We start from the raw sequence: 15,234 nt of genomic DNA on the forward strand, positions 1-15,234 counted from the left end.
CTTCCAGCCTCAACGACTGTGGACGGCTCAGCGTCGTCGAACAAATCTGCGAATTGAAGGTGTTTGGAGCTGGCCTGCGATTGGCTCATGCAGCATATCCAGGGGCGTCATACACATCAAGGCTCGGGTTTGGGCGTAACGAGGGATAACGAGCCTGTCCGGTTTATATATAAAAAGGGCCTGGGGGCCTCTCCTTTCACCATGGCGCCCCGTCTCTGGCTCTCTCTTCATTGCCATCTTCTCCCAGGGCCTTCGTCCTCCACATCTTTCCCTATCGAACAACAGTTGATACAAAGAGACAGAGACACTTCAGCCTGTCATGTCAGCTTCCTGCTCTCCTGAAGGCGCCGTCGAGGCTGGACACCCGCTGGACGCTGAGAAAGCTTCTGGAGGTCAAGATCATGCATCTTCTGGCGTACCAGCACTGATCGTTGATCCTGATGAATCGGGTCCTCGATACCCCTACCTCAAGGGGATCCCTCTGTACAACCTCACCACAGCTCTGATTGTCGGGATGCTACTTCTGGGCCTGGATATTAATGTCGTTGCAACAGTATGACCCCATAAATGACCGGTCTTCGCTGTGGTATGGCTACTAAACATTGTTGTTATATCTAGGCCGTTCCCACAATCTCGAACTACTTTGACAGTTTCAAGGACGTGAACTGGTATGGTTCGGCCTTCCTCCTGGCCTTGTAAGATACTACTCCTACTTCCTATGTTTATATTTATGGATATCTTGGATGCTGACCGGTCAGATGTGCTACGCAACCGCTTGCTGGCAAGATGTATACCCTACTTCCTTCAAAGGTACGTTCATTTCTCCCACAACCCCAATACCTAAACACCTCAACTAACTAGTCTCCTTCATCAGTATCTTTACGTCGGTTGTATGGCCGTCTTTGAGCTTGGAAACCTCGTCGGTGCACTCTCAACGTCAAGCAGTATGGTCATCGCTGGCCGGACAATTGCCGGACTAGGGGCTTCGGGTCTTTTCAATGGAGCCGTCGTTATTCTAACAGCGTCTTCCCCCCCTAAGATCCGACCTCTCGTCACAGCTTTTGGAATTTCCATGATCGCAATAGGAGGCATCGTTGGTCCACTGGTGGGGGGTGCCTTTACCCAACACGTCAGCTGGCGTTGGTGTGAGTTCTTTATTTTTTCCCTAAATTCCTTCTTGAGGGCTACTGGCATTGGATTCCTTCAATGCCCGCCCTATTGCTTATATGTCATTAAAGACTGACTCGATGGTTAGGCTTTTGGATTTTTCTCCCATTCGGCGGCATCACCATGGTCATCATGCTAATCCTCCGTGTCCCCGAGCAAACTACTAAGCCGCCCATGAAGTCCCTTCTCGTCAAACTTCCCAGAAGCCTCGATTTTGTGGGCTTCGCCCTCTTCGCCTCTTCTTGCAGCCTGTTTCTGACCGCCATCAACTGGGGCGGGACAACCTACTCTTGGGGCTCGGCAAAAGTGATCGGTCTGCTTTGTGGAAGCGGTGGTATATTGGCACTTTTTGTCGGGTGGGCTATCTACATGGGTGATGAAGCACTAATCCCACCTCGCATTCTTCGAGAGCGAAATCTTTTCTTTGGCTGCTGGATCTCCGGTCTACAAGGTGGTGCCACCATCATGGTGGGATACTACCTGCCTTTGTGGTTTCAGGCCGTCAAGGGAGCCTCGCCAACCGACAGCGGGGTCATGCTGCTGCCTACAGCTATAAGTCAGATTGTTGGTACAATAACTTCAGGCGCACTAGGTAAGGTGACACTTATCTTAAATCACGGATTTCTGATACTAATTTATTTCTGCAGTTCGCAAGCTCCATTACGTTCCCCCCTGGGCAATCCTTGGCAGTGTGATGACAGCAATAGGAACTGGGCTTATAACCACCTTCACCGCTGATACGAACAGGGCAAGACTAATCGGTTATCAAATCATCGCAGGATTTGGACGCGGTGCGGCGTTGAGCATGGTTAGTAGTGCTAAGGGGTTGTCGCCTGGGCGAAACGTATAATAACGCAAAAATTAACGACATCCTTCTAGCCCATCGTTGCAAGCCAAGAATACCTAAGCGCAGATTCCATTGCTATTGCCAGTTCTGCCATTGCCCTGTGTCAATATCTGACTGGATCTGTTGCCATCTCCATAGCCCAGGCTATCTTCCAGAATGGCTTGACGCCAGCTCTGCAAAAGTGGGCGCCCGACGTTGATCCATCAACAATTTTGGGCGCTGGCGCTACAGGGTATGCCAACATATTACCTCCTGACCAGCTCCCTGCTGTTCGAGCGGCGTATAATGAAGCTTTAATCAAGGTCTTTGTGAGTTGCTATTGTTTCTTGATTACCCGAAATCCTGAATTATTCAAAGCTGACCGACCGACTGCTACAGTTTCTACCCACAGCCACTGCTGCTGTGGCTGCTTTGCTGAGCTTCGGCTTTTCTTGGAAAAAGATTGGTGTAGAGGACAAGAAAATATCCACAAGTGAGTCAGATGAGACCCAGAGTGAGTAGGTATGGTGAGATCACTATTTCCACCAACCACACAAATTACCTAGTTAGCTCTTTTCATTTCATTACCAGTTTCTATGAGAGTTTACCTTCAATTATTCGTATGTGAGAAAGGATTAGGGTATAGACTAGATACAAGCATTCACTAACTTGCTAATATATTTTCAAAATACTACGATGTAACCTTAGGTTAAACATGTTCATTAGTTAGTTGAGCGGATGTTATATTCATAGACTAGATACTGCTCATAAACTAAATTCCAAAATAAGTGTTTCCAGAACTAAGGCCTAGGAAGCCTTCTTTCCCAGAATCATCTTCAGCGGCAAGCTGGGCACAACACCTCCATCAATCTCCGCCGCATAAGCTTCCCAGAGTTCAGCAGACTCGCTCCGCGCTTCTTCTTCATTCCTGACAGTTTGGCCCCTTAGTATAGCATAAAATAGAGCAGCTTTTGCACCAGCCTTCGTCCACTCTGCCACGCCACTGGTAAGGTCTGGCCTTCTGTTGGAGTTATAATCTTCTACAATGACGTCTACCAGTCCTAACTCTTTGAAGGCCCGCTCAATTTCTATCGATGGAGTATTTGTAAGTCCGGATGCCATGGATAAGTCACGCATGATCCCCTTGACTTTGCTCGTAATTTCCGAGGGAGGGCTAAAGGAGAGATCTCGCGTCTCGATTTCTTCCCATTGGAAAAAACCACCGGGCTCTTAAGGAGACCAAATCAGATAAATAGCTATAAATCACCAGGCAATCGTCTATCGTAAGAAGTAAAGAGCGGGGAGGTGGTAGATACGGGATCATAATTGCATAAAAACTTACTCAACAATGCAGCAACATTCGCAGCCGCCGTCTGGATATCATCTTTCTTGAGTGCCAGCACCATCAGCCTGATATGGACCACGTCATACAAGTTATGGAACTCGGATGGAAACGGCTCCAAAATATCATGCACAATGTACTGTGTATCAGGTCTTAAATTCGCAGGGAAATGCACAGCAGATATGTCGAATCCTGCATATTCTCTTTTCATTGAAAATGACTCAATGTCAGATCCAAGTACTGTGGCGATGTCATCTAACCAGATTCTGGTTATATTTTAATTAACGTGAATCCACTTTTCCGGATGGAATTGTCCACTTACCCTGATCCCGTTCCGACCTCTGCAAGTTTACCAATGGCATCTTTTGGAATACTTGGGTGAAGCAGGTTCCCGTCGCAGAGGCTCACAAGCAATTCATGTTGCTTATTCAATCTTAAAATTCGAATATGTAAATTTCCAACAAAAAGAGTTCAGTTAGGGTATAAAAGGAAGAGCCCAAACCTTTGCTTTTCAAAATCATTGCGGTTGAACAGGTACACCTCCTCTGTATTTTCCTGAGTAGATTCCATGGTGACGATGTATCCAGTAAATCTGAATGTTGTATAGGACACCTCAAATAGTGCTCACAGTTTCAATCTTAATATTCCTGCTAGCCTTGGTAAGCTTGGCCGTTTTGATGATGATACATCTGTCTTAATGTAAGGCAAGGGTTATTAGCATACCTATCCGTGATTTACTCCAGCTCGGGAACGGGGAAATGCACAGTCGGCAAGGGCCTGCAATCCGCCGGTGCACGTCCGGCGGTTTTTTGTGCAAATGCTTATAGACGGCGGAGTCATGAGAAATCGCCGGTTGACCGGTTCTATGCACAACCCCATGCACTGGATTTAGCAACATAGAGTGTTGGCTTATAGAGTATCCAGAGCGTGGTATGATACGATCTATACTAGGATGCTCAGATATCCCTAAAAGTAGATTGAGAGAAGAGTTCTCATAACCGAAGACAACAGCTTAGGTTAGCATCCAAGTATGATATCTGCATACTCGCTCTTCTTGCAGTTGGCAGGACTTTTCCTTGCCTACAGCATCTGTCTTATTATATATCGGGCCTACTTCAGTCCCCTATCGAAGATTCCGGGCCCGAAACTTGCTGCAATAACCTGGTGGTAAGTCCATTATCATTGTCATTCGGCGTAGGGAATTGTTCACATTACCAGAATCAAAGCCCTTTCAGAGATTCTAACATCCTTTTTCAGGTACCAGTTCTATTATGATGTCGTTCATAAAGGACAATACATCTGGGCCGTACGGTCGATGCATGAGAAATACGGGCCCATAGTGCGGATTAACCCCTGTGAGATCCATATCTGCGAATCCGACTTTTACGACACCCTCTATGCTTCAGGAGGGCCCAACCGAAAACGAAATAAATGGACATGGGATACAATCGGGGCCGCTGGGGTGACAGACTCGGCACTTTCAACAGTCAACCATGACCACCACCGTATGAGAAGAACTGCCCTTGCCCCGTTCTTTTCGATGCAGAATGTGAAGAAACTGCAGCCCATTATTCAGGAGAAGGTGAATATATTGAGGAGGAGAATCTTGGATAAAAGAGGGAAAATAGGGGCCATTAATATATCGTATGCTTTCTCGGCTTTGACAAATGGTATGGTTTCAATGCGACTGGCTCTGTGATGACGAGACGCTAATAATAGGCTCCTCAAAGATGTTATCATGGAATATTGTTTCGCTCGGTCATATAACAGATTAGAAGCATCCGACTTCGACCCCAGTTATAGGATCGCGAGTCGGAGAGGAGTGCGGCTAGCTCAAATCGCAAAACATTTGAAGTTTCTTAGCGGAATAGCCAGCGTGGTGACGCTCCTGCCAGAGAGCATTGTGACAAAACTAGGCTCATCCTTCGATATGTTTTTGTCTGAAAGAAAGGTATGGACGGGAATCCTTCATGAGATCAGAAACAACTGAGAACTGACAGTGTGCTTTTTCTCGTAACTATCAAATAGCGGCTCTTGGCCCAAATCGAAGCTCTGAAATTGGAATCCTCCACCATCAGCAAGGAGTCAACCCATCGGACAATATTTCGAGAACTCCTGAGTAGCAAGCTGCCGTCTGAAGAGAAGGCCCCCGCACGCTTAGCTGGCGAAGCACAGGTCCTAGTTAGTGCTGGTAGTGAAACTACCGCCAGGGCGCTGACCAACGCTTGCTTCTATCTCCTAACATCGCCGGATGTCCTCGCGACTCTCAAAACGGAACTTGAGAGTGCAATCCCAGCAACTAACTTCAAGAACGGCGTAGCCCTAGAATGCGTCCAGCAGCTACCGTACCTCACCGCAGTCATTAAGGAGTCTCTACGCCTCTCGTATGGTGTAGTCGGTCGACTCCAACGCGTCTTTCCAAACGAAGATTTGCATTTTCACGAATGGGTAATTCCCAAGGGCACACCAGTAAGTATGTCAACTTATGACATGCATCATGACGAGACCATATTTGCGGACTCGTACCAGTTCAGACCCGAACGGTGGCTTCAGAATGCCGTCCTCGATAGGTATCTCGTCTCGTTTGGTAAGGGCAGTCGGCAGTGCCTGGGGATGAATTTGGCCATGGCAGAGATGTATCTCACTCTATCCAGTTTGTTTCGGTGGTTTGGCTCGGGCGATGTAAGGAGGCCACACGATGTGGGACAATTGGAACTGTTCGAGACAGATGAAAGCGATATCAAAATGATCGGGGAGGTACTAGTTCCCATGGTGAAGGAAGGTACCCAGGGCGTTCGGATTATGTTAGCATAGATAAGGGCAGTCTCAATTTGTATATTTGTTAATTTTTCATGCTCATTTATCATTCAAATATCGTATCTCACTTCAGAGATTGTTATCAAGGCCCGAACTTTTGATACTTCACACAACTGCATCTAACATAGTTCGTAACAGTCAACCATACCCAGGACGGGAACTAGATTTCCCTTTCAAAAGACCCTTCAAGTCGTTTAGGTTTCCAGTCAACTCTTTTTCATGCATTTCAATATCAGATAAGATACCGTCGAACATCGACGACCTCCCATCCACGTCTCTAGTGAAGGGTACATCCGCGCCGTACCAAGAGCTCGAGGCTTTTCTGCCTGTATGACGTAGCCCATCCGTGATTCCGTGCTGAGGCATGGAGGCACAGGTCTGGATTGCCGTCTGCATACGGTCGACCGTCTCCTGGATAAAATGTAACAGGAGCCCAAGATTCATCCTAGGTGACGCGGCCAGGCTGAACTGGCCGATGTTCAGAACGGGGATATCGATTGGAGAACTATCCAATGGCCGGAAATTCGCCGAAGTCGAGTTCTGTTGCAAGAACGAGAACCGGCTGGCTTCATGTTGGGATGCCGAACGTTGGACATTCGCAGAAAGCGATGCGACTAGAAGCTCGTATACGCTTAAGAGATGGAGATAACAACTGTAAATAAGGAGGACCGTTGCGTAGCCACGCAGTCCTGATAGCCTTGGGCTGTTCTCTTTTGGAGACATCGGGCCTCCAAGGATATTGAGTTCATGAAAGGTATTGATGATATCAACCAGGGTTTCAGTCGCAGTAAATGTTTCTTCGATACCGCTAGTGTACAATGCCTCGCTCCTAGGATCTTGGAACTCTCGCTGAAATGATCCTGACAGGATATGAAGCTTGCGTTGTAGATCCGGCAGCCTACTCGAAAGCGAGTCATCATCCTTACCCTTGACCTGGGACAATTGGGAGCCGTTAAATTGTGTCGGCGGACAGAGCGATGCGTCTGCGCCTGCAATGTTGTTTAAAAGGCCCATCTCGTCCTCGCTTTGGTTGCTATCCATAAGACTAGAGATATCTGGCAGCGAATTTATGCGACTGCCCATCCCCGCTTCTTCCTCCATCGGGGTGGGTAGCGCCTCTGGGCCAATATTTCCCTGCCATTGTTGCAGCTGGGGATCAATTGACGCACAGAGGTCCTGCCGTGCTTCTGGGTAGTTTGCCAGATCTAGATCTAGTGGAAGGAATAAGACGGTAAGCCGGAAGGGCCTTCAAGTAAGGGGATACATCAACAAAACGACTGACCAAGATCTAGTTCAAAACTCGCCCAAGATTCATCTTGCTCTCTTTGTTCATCCTGGGATGGCATATCAGCTTCCGGAAGTTCGGCGGCCCTATCATTATCCTTTTTCTTTTTCTTCTCCTGTCTGGCAGGTGATTCCCCAGATCCACCCCTTTTCGGTCTCCCACGACGCAGTGGTGCGCTGTAGGTACAACTGAACCTAAATTTTTCGCATCTCTTACAAATATCAGCGTTCGGGGCTCTCGTGCATCGAGACTTAATGTTATGGCACCTATCGCACGCTTCTCTTTTGGTTGCAGTTGTTGTTGAGTTCGACGTTTGAGATAGGCTGTTATCCATTGTCGTCGACAGTGCCCGGGTCCAGCCAGATCCAGGGGATGGAAGGTAAGCAATATATCTCTGGAATGGACATATTCTACCCGCTTGCAAACCATATCTGCCGATACTAGGTATAAGCCGAACCCCTCCATGTTACGTACTCCGGATGGCGAGATTAGAGCTTGCCTCACGAAGGATTCCACGAAGCTCTGCATGCTATATATCTCATCTCCCTGGTCTTGCGATTTCATAACGGGCTGATTGTAGGATCCGGATCTTATCAGCTGATATAAACTGCAATCGCTACTGGCTTACCAGGAACCAGGATTTAGGCTATCAAGGTTAGTAATTCATTTTTGTATCCATTAGTCAGTCAAGATGTAGAGGTGTCCGCATGTAAACTGTAGTCGGCTCTTCCTGAGAGTGTTTACGCGGTCGTAATCCCGTACGTACCTTGCCTTTTACTTGTTGTGTAGTGGTAGGTTCTCAGCCGCACGCCACAAGATTTATACCTCTGCTCAAATCCTTCCTATTGCTTACTTCCATCAATCAACCTTCCCGCACCGGGTATATTGCTCGCCAGTTTTAGCTTATTTCTCCACGCGGCGAGAGAAGGGGGGAGGCGTCTGGTCTGCAGATTCCGCACGGAATGCGCGCGATGCCCTTGTGATCTCGGGATACACAATCGGCAGGGCATACAGGCTTTGGGGTCCGAACTCTTCGAGTTAAGAAACACGGTCTACGCCGCAATAAATAGAGAGGTAGGTAACATCAGTAGCTCTAATAAATTCGGTTAATTATACTCCGTACGGGGGTGTGTGTAACATACGGAGTACCATAAGAGTATTTGATATTAGAGCGCCCATCATACTGGATTTCGTGCCGTCTTGAATCTCTGACAGGATAGAAGACACCGAGCTCCTGTGTAACTAGTAGCTAGCTAACCAGTAATATTTTGTCGTTTCATGCTTTATAACGTCGTAGTGATGGCCGGGTTAATATCAATTGCATAAGCAGTCAATCTATATGACTATTAGATACGGCGTATTCTCTTGATAGATTTCAGGTTCAAGCAAACAATGTAGTTCTGTATAAGGAGGGTATACAATCTACTTACCGTGAGCCTAGTGATGAAACACCCACAATTGGAGTCCATTAGCTAGATCTCCCCAGCGCCCCCGATCCCCGCCCCCCGCCCCCGACCCCTGCTTCCCTGGTGAACGGTTCTTGTAAGCGCTAGAGGCCTAGGCTAGGCGCTCCTTGGAAGCTAGCTCTAGCCTAGATGCCTACCATGCAATCCTTACCCGAGGTAGTTCCCCTGCTTGCCCGTAATGTGTGCAACCATGATGCAGTATCCCATCTTGGGCAATGCCCGTGGTGGCTGCTGCAGTGTGGGAGCGCACCGCACCGAGAATTATCCGTTCCTGTATTTTTTCGTTCCTTATTCGTTAACGTTTTGCATGAGCATCCGTAGTATATAGCGTAGAGCGGGTAATCAACATATTCTGTAAGTAGTCAATGTGCTCTCGGGGTATCGTCCAGCGATAGTCAGCGTTAAGATAGAGGATCCGATCCGAACCCCGCCGGCGAAGGAATTCGAGTTGCAAGTACCCCAGCTAGATACCAAAATAAACACTTGGCACACAGCATCCATCCATTCTCGAGTCATGCGCCCTATGGTGTTATGCTGTCGGTTCTTGGCCGATAGAGCGTACTTCTTCTTTATCAAACGATGAGATAGAAGTACGATGTTGTACTTGTTCGCTTGATCACTACGGAGTAAACAGAACTTTGTCCATTAGTATAAGAATAGGCCATATATACCATTGGCTAACGAAAATAGTAGCTTGACCCACGTGGTAAATCCTTGACCAATCATATTATAATAATCGTTGAAATAAGGAAATGGGGCCTTACTTAAAGTATATTAAGCCAATCAAAACCTGCATTATGCTCCACTAATTAACAAAGAAACTTGATTCTATTGGTTAATATGAACTCTATATAATAACCTTATTTAACCGATCGTGTCACATGACTGATCGTATTCGGAATAACTATAGTCCATATATACGTGATTTATGAATTCATTACGTAATATATGTGTTCCTGAGGTTGCTTTCTGCTTCTTTTTCTCACTGCTTCCTTTAAACTACTTGTATTAGAAGTAATTATTGCTAGCTAACCTCCGTTTATCTTTGGAATTTCCGAGGATACTCTCCCATAGGTTATTTCTCTGGTACGGCACAGAAAGTAGGCCATGTTGACCTACAACTTGACAACGCGATAACAGGTTCCACCACCACCCTTCCAAGTATAGGCTACGGCGTACTCCCTAACAGTTTAGCTGTCCTAGACATAGATGGGTACAGCTGAGAAATTGTCTGTTTGGACAGGGCTAGGGCTTGCGGCATTCCCAGCAACGTTAAGGACTCATGAGACGCAGATGACTCCATGAGAATCTTGTACCTTCAAAGACTAGGCTATTTCAAAAAGTTACCATACTAATCTCGAGCAGGAGAGTACATATGTCTTAACATAATGGATAAGCTATCTACGAGCGACTTCTTTTGAGCCTCTTACGCTCTCTTCCTCTTGCCGGGCGTATTTCAATCAAGTATACTCCGTAATGGTTTGATGGTGCGGCTATCTCCATTTGATGGGACCTGGCCGCCGATATTCTCCTTATCCACGATAGAACCTGGGATACGTGGCAGTGGAATGTCGGTGTCGACGCTATTGGCTGGCCAATTCTAGTTACCTTTCGATGCATCTGTCGACCTAGATTGGCTCTCAACGGGAGCTGGATGTCGACACTAAGGAAGATGAGCCACATAGCGGGAATGATAGAGCAGCCTGAGAGGCATTTCATGTGTGATTCTGTATTCTTATGCTAGTTCTCTTCGTTTTCTCTATTCGCGCTGTACTTTACACACTATCTTTTGCTAGATTTGGTCTGCGGCTCTTTTCCATCTGTGGGACTTGGCTGATTTTGACAATTCTACTGGGGCTGAAACAAGGATTTTTGATAGCACAAGAAGGCCGTCAAAGTAGCTACTATCAAGGCACGATCCGATATCCAAGGCTACCACCAAGCCCCCCTGACGCTGTCAACTCTTCACTAGCCAACTCAGCCTCCTGTTGCCTGCGATTAGCGAAAAGATCACCACTGTCAAAAGTTGAGGCTCGCTGCTCCAACGGCGAGGCCAGGCTCGGATACACATCGAAACTAACACGCCATTGACTGGGTTCATGCATGAAAAGCTCGCATACCAGCAGCAATCACGGCGAAGGATTCGCTAATCACAACACGCTAGTTTGCAGGCTAAGTGAGTTGGCGCAGGAGCTCTGGTGGCTGATGCTCAAGCTCTCCCTGGCCTGAATGCTGGCCGAAACCCTGGCTGCTTCGCCCAACTGTCAAGCTCAACCTCGCAGGCAACCTCGTCAGCAATCTTGTTAATGCAGGGTGAATCCGGGGCAGATGTAGGCCGAGCCCTCTTGTACGCTGCCTTGTCGCTGCCCTAGCTTTATGTCTTACATGCAGAGTATAAAGCTGCCTGTTGTGCCCGGCGGATGATGACACGAAGACAGCAAGGCAGCAGCAATTTAATACATAAGAATAGGGCCAATTCACTACTATTATACTGAGATATCTCACACTAGTCTTTCTTTGTTGCAAGTGTCCCTCATTCTAACTATCATTCCGATCCCCTTTGCTCCTCTACTAACACTGATACTAGACACCACCATCCGACGCCCTACCTCAACGGTATTATTTATCCACAGGTACCAGCATGGGATTCAACGTCTCAGAGGCTATCTGGAGGTGGAGATGTAAGACGTTTGGCACCGGTGATAGACCCCCGCCTCGCGCCTCAGCCCGCAAAGCACCCGCTGGAGCCTCCAAGAGCTCCAAGGCGCCAGCTTCCGAAGAGCAAACCCAGGGAGCCGATGCTCTCATCAAAATCCTCTACGAAGCCAAAGATAGCCGCGAAGACCGCCGGACGTGGGTCGACTATCCCCCCAAACAGCTCAGCAAGAGCGTCTCCAAAGCCCAGGGCCGAGCCGCAATCAAGGTGTATAAGATAACCGACAAGGATAAGCCGGTCATCAGTGGTCGTCCTACGTTGAAATACTTCAAAGTCGCCATTCAAAGCCCTCTTCTCGTCGCTGCACTCAAAGATATCGTGGAAAAGGATGAGATATACCTCGAACCAACCGAGGTTGCAGAGTTCACCACACCCTTTGCTCCTCTATACTTCCACGCAGATGAGATCGCCGGGCTCCTGAAAGATGCGGAGCAAGGAAGTGCCTTCCGGGAACATCTTGAACTCCTACTGGATCTCATGGATGACATGTTCGAAGAAACGCGCAGTCGCATCAAACCGTTACAGGCCAGCGGCCTTGCCTCCTTTAACCTACTCTGGGCATATTTCCCCCCAGAATCGCCGGTTTACATATGGGAGGGAGAATGCGAGTCCCTAGGCAAGATAGTCGGTACTGAAATCATCAAGAATGACCTCTGTTCATTGATTCAACTACGTTGCAAGATCATGGCTTTTGACGGCGAAACCTACGTGTGGGAAGACTATAAGACTGAGATCTATTCTTTTCCTGGGAACATTCCTATTACGGATCTTAATCACTACCCGCTGAGCTTTCATGAGAATCCAGAGGAGGTTAAATTGCGATTGATGAAAAGGGCGAAGAAGGCTCTTGACTACCAAGGGCTGACTTACTCATCCTACACGGGAGTTGCTCTTTACAGGTGCAAAGAAGGATGCAAAAAATATAATGTATGGCTAGAAGTCTTGTTTTTGGTCACTTATCGTGAACTGTGAACCGTTGCTAATCATATATATGATATGTAGGTGGATGGTAGGGTCCTAATTGATATTGTAGGATACAACAAACACCACGACACCAAAAGAACTACCGGCTCAGGGGCAGAAAATCCGCAGAGACAGAAACGACGCGTTCTTCCCGTTGACAATGACGATAAGGATGAGAAATTTACTCTTCACATAACTGGACCTAACAGGGTGAAAGTAACTGGTGGCAGAACAAAAAAACACATTTCCAAAGAAGATCAAGAGAAGAACAAGAAGGGGATGCTGGAATTGGGAGAGGACCTCGTTTTCATGTCTCCTTTTCTCGAGGGATATGCTCTAACAAACAAAGAATGGCGTGAGTACCCACCATACCGTGCCAGGGATTCGTCAACAGGACTAACCAACAATAGTCAATTTCTATGTTGAAGACATTGAGCATGTCCAGTGGAATGATGAAGCATACGACCATCTGGTGTACGACGAGCAGCAGAAGGATTTAATCTTATCCTTCGTAGAGAATCATTATCAATCGAAGAAGGTGTCGGATGATGTCATAACAGGGAAAGGTTGGCTGAAGCACTTATTCTATCCACCAAATATATTTACCTACTAACGTCTCGGCTTCACTATCCAGGTCAAGGGTTAAATATTCTCCTAAGTGGACCACCCGGGACAGGGAAAACGCTGACGGCGGAAGCTGGTAAGGACACGAAGAATGCCATTGGGAAGGGTATACATAGCTAACGAGGTTCCCATGTAGTTGCCGATAGATGTCGCAAACCACTATTCTACCTCCAAGCTGAAGACCTAGGCATCCAAGCCGCAGAGCTCGGCGCAAATATCAAGAAAGCCTTCGAGCTAGCTCTAGAATGGAATGCCGTCATCCTCCTCGACGAAGCCGATGTCTTCATGGCTGAGCGCAACCCGAACGACATCCACCGTAATGAACTAGTCTCGATCTTCCTACGAGAACTTGAGTACTACCGTGGAGTCATCTTCTTAACCACCAACCTCTACGACACCATCGACACGGCGTTTAGATCCCGCATCAATCTCCATCTACTGTTCAAAACACTATCGCCAAGCGCCAGGATGCTGGTATGGAGGAAGTTCTTGGAACGGCTGCCACCTATGCCCGCAACGGCAGGACGAAAGGAAGAGAAGAGCGCGCTGCAGGACCTGGACGAGGACGACTTCAAGGAGCTTTCTATGTGGCAGCTGAACGGACGAGAGATCAAGAATGCAGTCAAGATGGTGAAGTCATGGTGTGATCAAAAGGGTTATGACATGACCCTGTCCCGCATGGAGAGTGGGATCAAAGTGTCGGCCCCTCAGGCCATGAAGCGCGACTACACCAAGCCCGTGGACTTGTACGATTGAAGCCAACGGTAAGCTCTATCATAGGCCCATGAGCTGTTCCCCTGAGCCACACCGAGGATGCTACAGGGACATGTTTATGCATGGGGAAATGGTCTATCCGTCAAGTCCCAGGGTAGAGCTTTCGGGCAGTAAAAACTCAAAAAATACATGCTAGTTCCTCCGGCCATGAAGCCATCATAATAGAAATAGCGATAATAATGAAGTCTTGAGGCTGATAAGTTCAACTTTGGTGGAGATTCAACTTTAGCTAATTGATACCGAGCTACCGAGGTTGAAGCACATGTCTACGGCCAAGTCTTTAAATATATTAACGACTCTCGATATTAAATCATGATGACATTTCGAGATATCCTATCCTATACTTAACCAGTCTCTCGTGGGTGTGATAAGTTCTGCCGCATATGGCCATGATTTATAGCAAGATAGAGGCCGGCTGGGCTTCCATGGTCTCGACATATTCGCCCACGACGATAGAATTCGTTGGAACTTGTCTCGTCCAGCTCATCGCCTTCTGGATCCCGTCAGCAATCTATCTCAGTCTCGAGAAAATTGCGCCTGCGTTCTCAGAGCGACATAAAATCCAGCCAGCTCCGAAACAGCCGACTGTCAAGGAAATAACACACTGCTTCTTCTACGTGCTCAAGAACCAGCTGCTGTCTACATCACTACACATCCTACTGCTCACGCTTATTCATAAAAACATCATCCCGCCGTCCTACCAGGTCCTACCGACACTGCCGCCACTGGCGATTCTGGCGCGAGACTTCGTCCTCTCCATCCTACTCCGCGAGGCCCTCTTCTACTACGCCCATCGCCTCCTCCATTATCCATACCTCTACGTCCGCATTCACAAGCGTCATCACAAATTCACAGCGCCCGTGGCCCTATCGGCGCAATATGCCCATCCACTCGAGCAGATAGGTGCAAACGTCCTGCCGATAACCCTTCCGCCACAGCTATTGAAGAGCCATATCATCACTTTTTGGATCTTCATGGGCTACGAGCTGTTTAATACAGCAACTGTGCATAGCGGATATGACTTCTTGGGAGGGAAAGCAAAGATGCATGATTTGCATCATGAAAAGTTCAATATGAACTATGGCTCTATTGGGTTTCTGGACTGGTTCCATGGGACGGATAAGCTGAAGAGCAGGGAGAAGAAGAGCAATTAGACAGGCTAGAATTTTCGACATGGGGTGTGCTCTATATAGGGTATGCCGCAGGTTAATGGTCTAAAATATAACGATAAACGGTTTCTTTTTTGCTGATCAA

The 15,234-nt window shown here is 47.6% G+C and overlaps 5 protein-coding genes across 5 annotated transcripts; 3 read left to right on the top strand and 2 right to left on the bottom strand.

The window, feature by feature from the left end:
- Positions 1-319: 319 nt before the first annotated feature.
- On the top strand, positions 320-2,515 carry GIQ15_05698 (putative HC-toxin efflux carrier TOXA; the record flags this gene model as incomplete). Its single annotated transcript, XM_033553115.1, has 8 exons — positions 320-553; positions 619-695; positions 759-810; positions 875-1,145; positions 1,256-1,759; positions 1,815-1,975; positions 2,047-2,322; positions 2,393-2,515. The coding sequence occupies 8 exons, from the start codon at positions 320-322 to the stop codon at positions 2,513-2,515; spliced, it is 1,698 nt and encodes a 565-aa protein (XP_033404259.1).
- A 285-nt stretch (positions 2,516-2,800) lies between these two features.
- GIQ15_05699 (uncharacterized protein) lies at positions 2,801-3,905 on the bottom strand (the record flags this gene model as incomplete). The annotated part of the gene is made up of 4 exons (XM_033553116.1): positions 2,801-3,222; positions 3,336-3,601; positions 3,658-3,768; positions 3,838-3,905. The coding sequence occupies 4 exons, from the start codon at positions 3,903-3,905 to the stop codon at positions 2,801-2,803; spliced, it is 867 nt and encodes a 288-aa protein (XP_033404260.1).
- A 460-nt stretch (positions 3,906-4,365) lies between these two features.
- On the top strand, positions 4,366-6,149 carry GIQ15_05700 (cytochrome P450; the record flags this gene model as incomplete). The annotated part of the gene is made up of 3 exons (XM_033553117.1): positions 4,366-4,502; positions 4,593-4,917; positions 5,364-6,149. The coding sequence occupies 3 exons, from the start codon at positions 4,366-4,368 to the stop codon at positions 6,147-6,149; spliced, it is 1,248 nt and encodes a 415-aa protein (XP_033404261.1).
- A 141-nt stretch (positions 6,150-6,290) lies between these two features.
- On the bottom strand, positions 6,291-7,498 carry GIQ15_05701 (uncharacterized protein; the record flags this gene model as incomplete). Its single annotated transcript, XM_033553118.1, has 2 exons — positions 6,291-7,363; positions 7,435-7,498. 2 exons carry the CDS (start codon positions 7,496-7,498, stop codon positions 6,291-6,293), a joined length of 1,137 nt encoding a protein of 378 aa, XP_033404262.1.
- A 4,046-nt stretch (positions 7,499-11,544) lies between these two features.
- GIQ15_05702 (uncharacterized protein) lies at positions 11,545-15,134 on the top strand (the record flags this gene model as incomplete). Its single annotated transcript, XM_033553119.1, has 6 exons — positions 11,545-12,518; positions 12,792-12,937; positions 12,993-13,148; positions 13,217-13,282; positions 13,343-13,952; positions 14,381-15,134. The coding sequence occupies 6 exons, from the start codon at positions 11,545-11,547 to the stop codon at positions 15,132-15,134; spliced, it is 2,706 nt and encodes a 901-aa protein (XP_033404263.1).
- Positions 15,135-15,234: the final 100 nt, after the last annotated feature.

This window comes from Arthroderma uncinatum, assembly GCF_011692745.1.
Source record: "Arthroderma uncinatum strain CBS 119779 chromosome Unknown scaffold4, whole genome shotgun sequence".
NCBI lineage: Eukaryota > Fungi > Ascomycota > Eurotiomycetes > Onygenales > Arthrodermataceae > Arthroderma > Arthroderma uncinatum.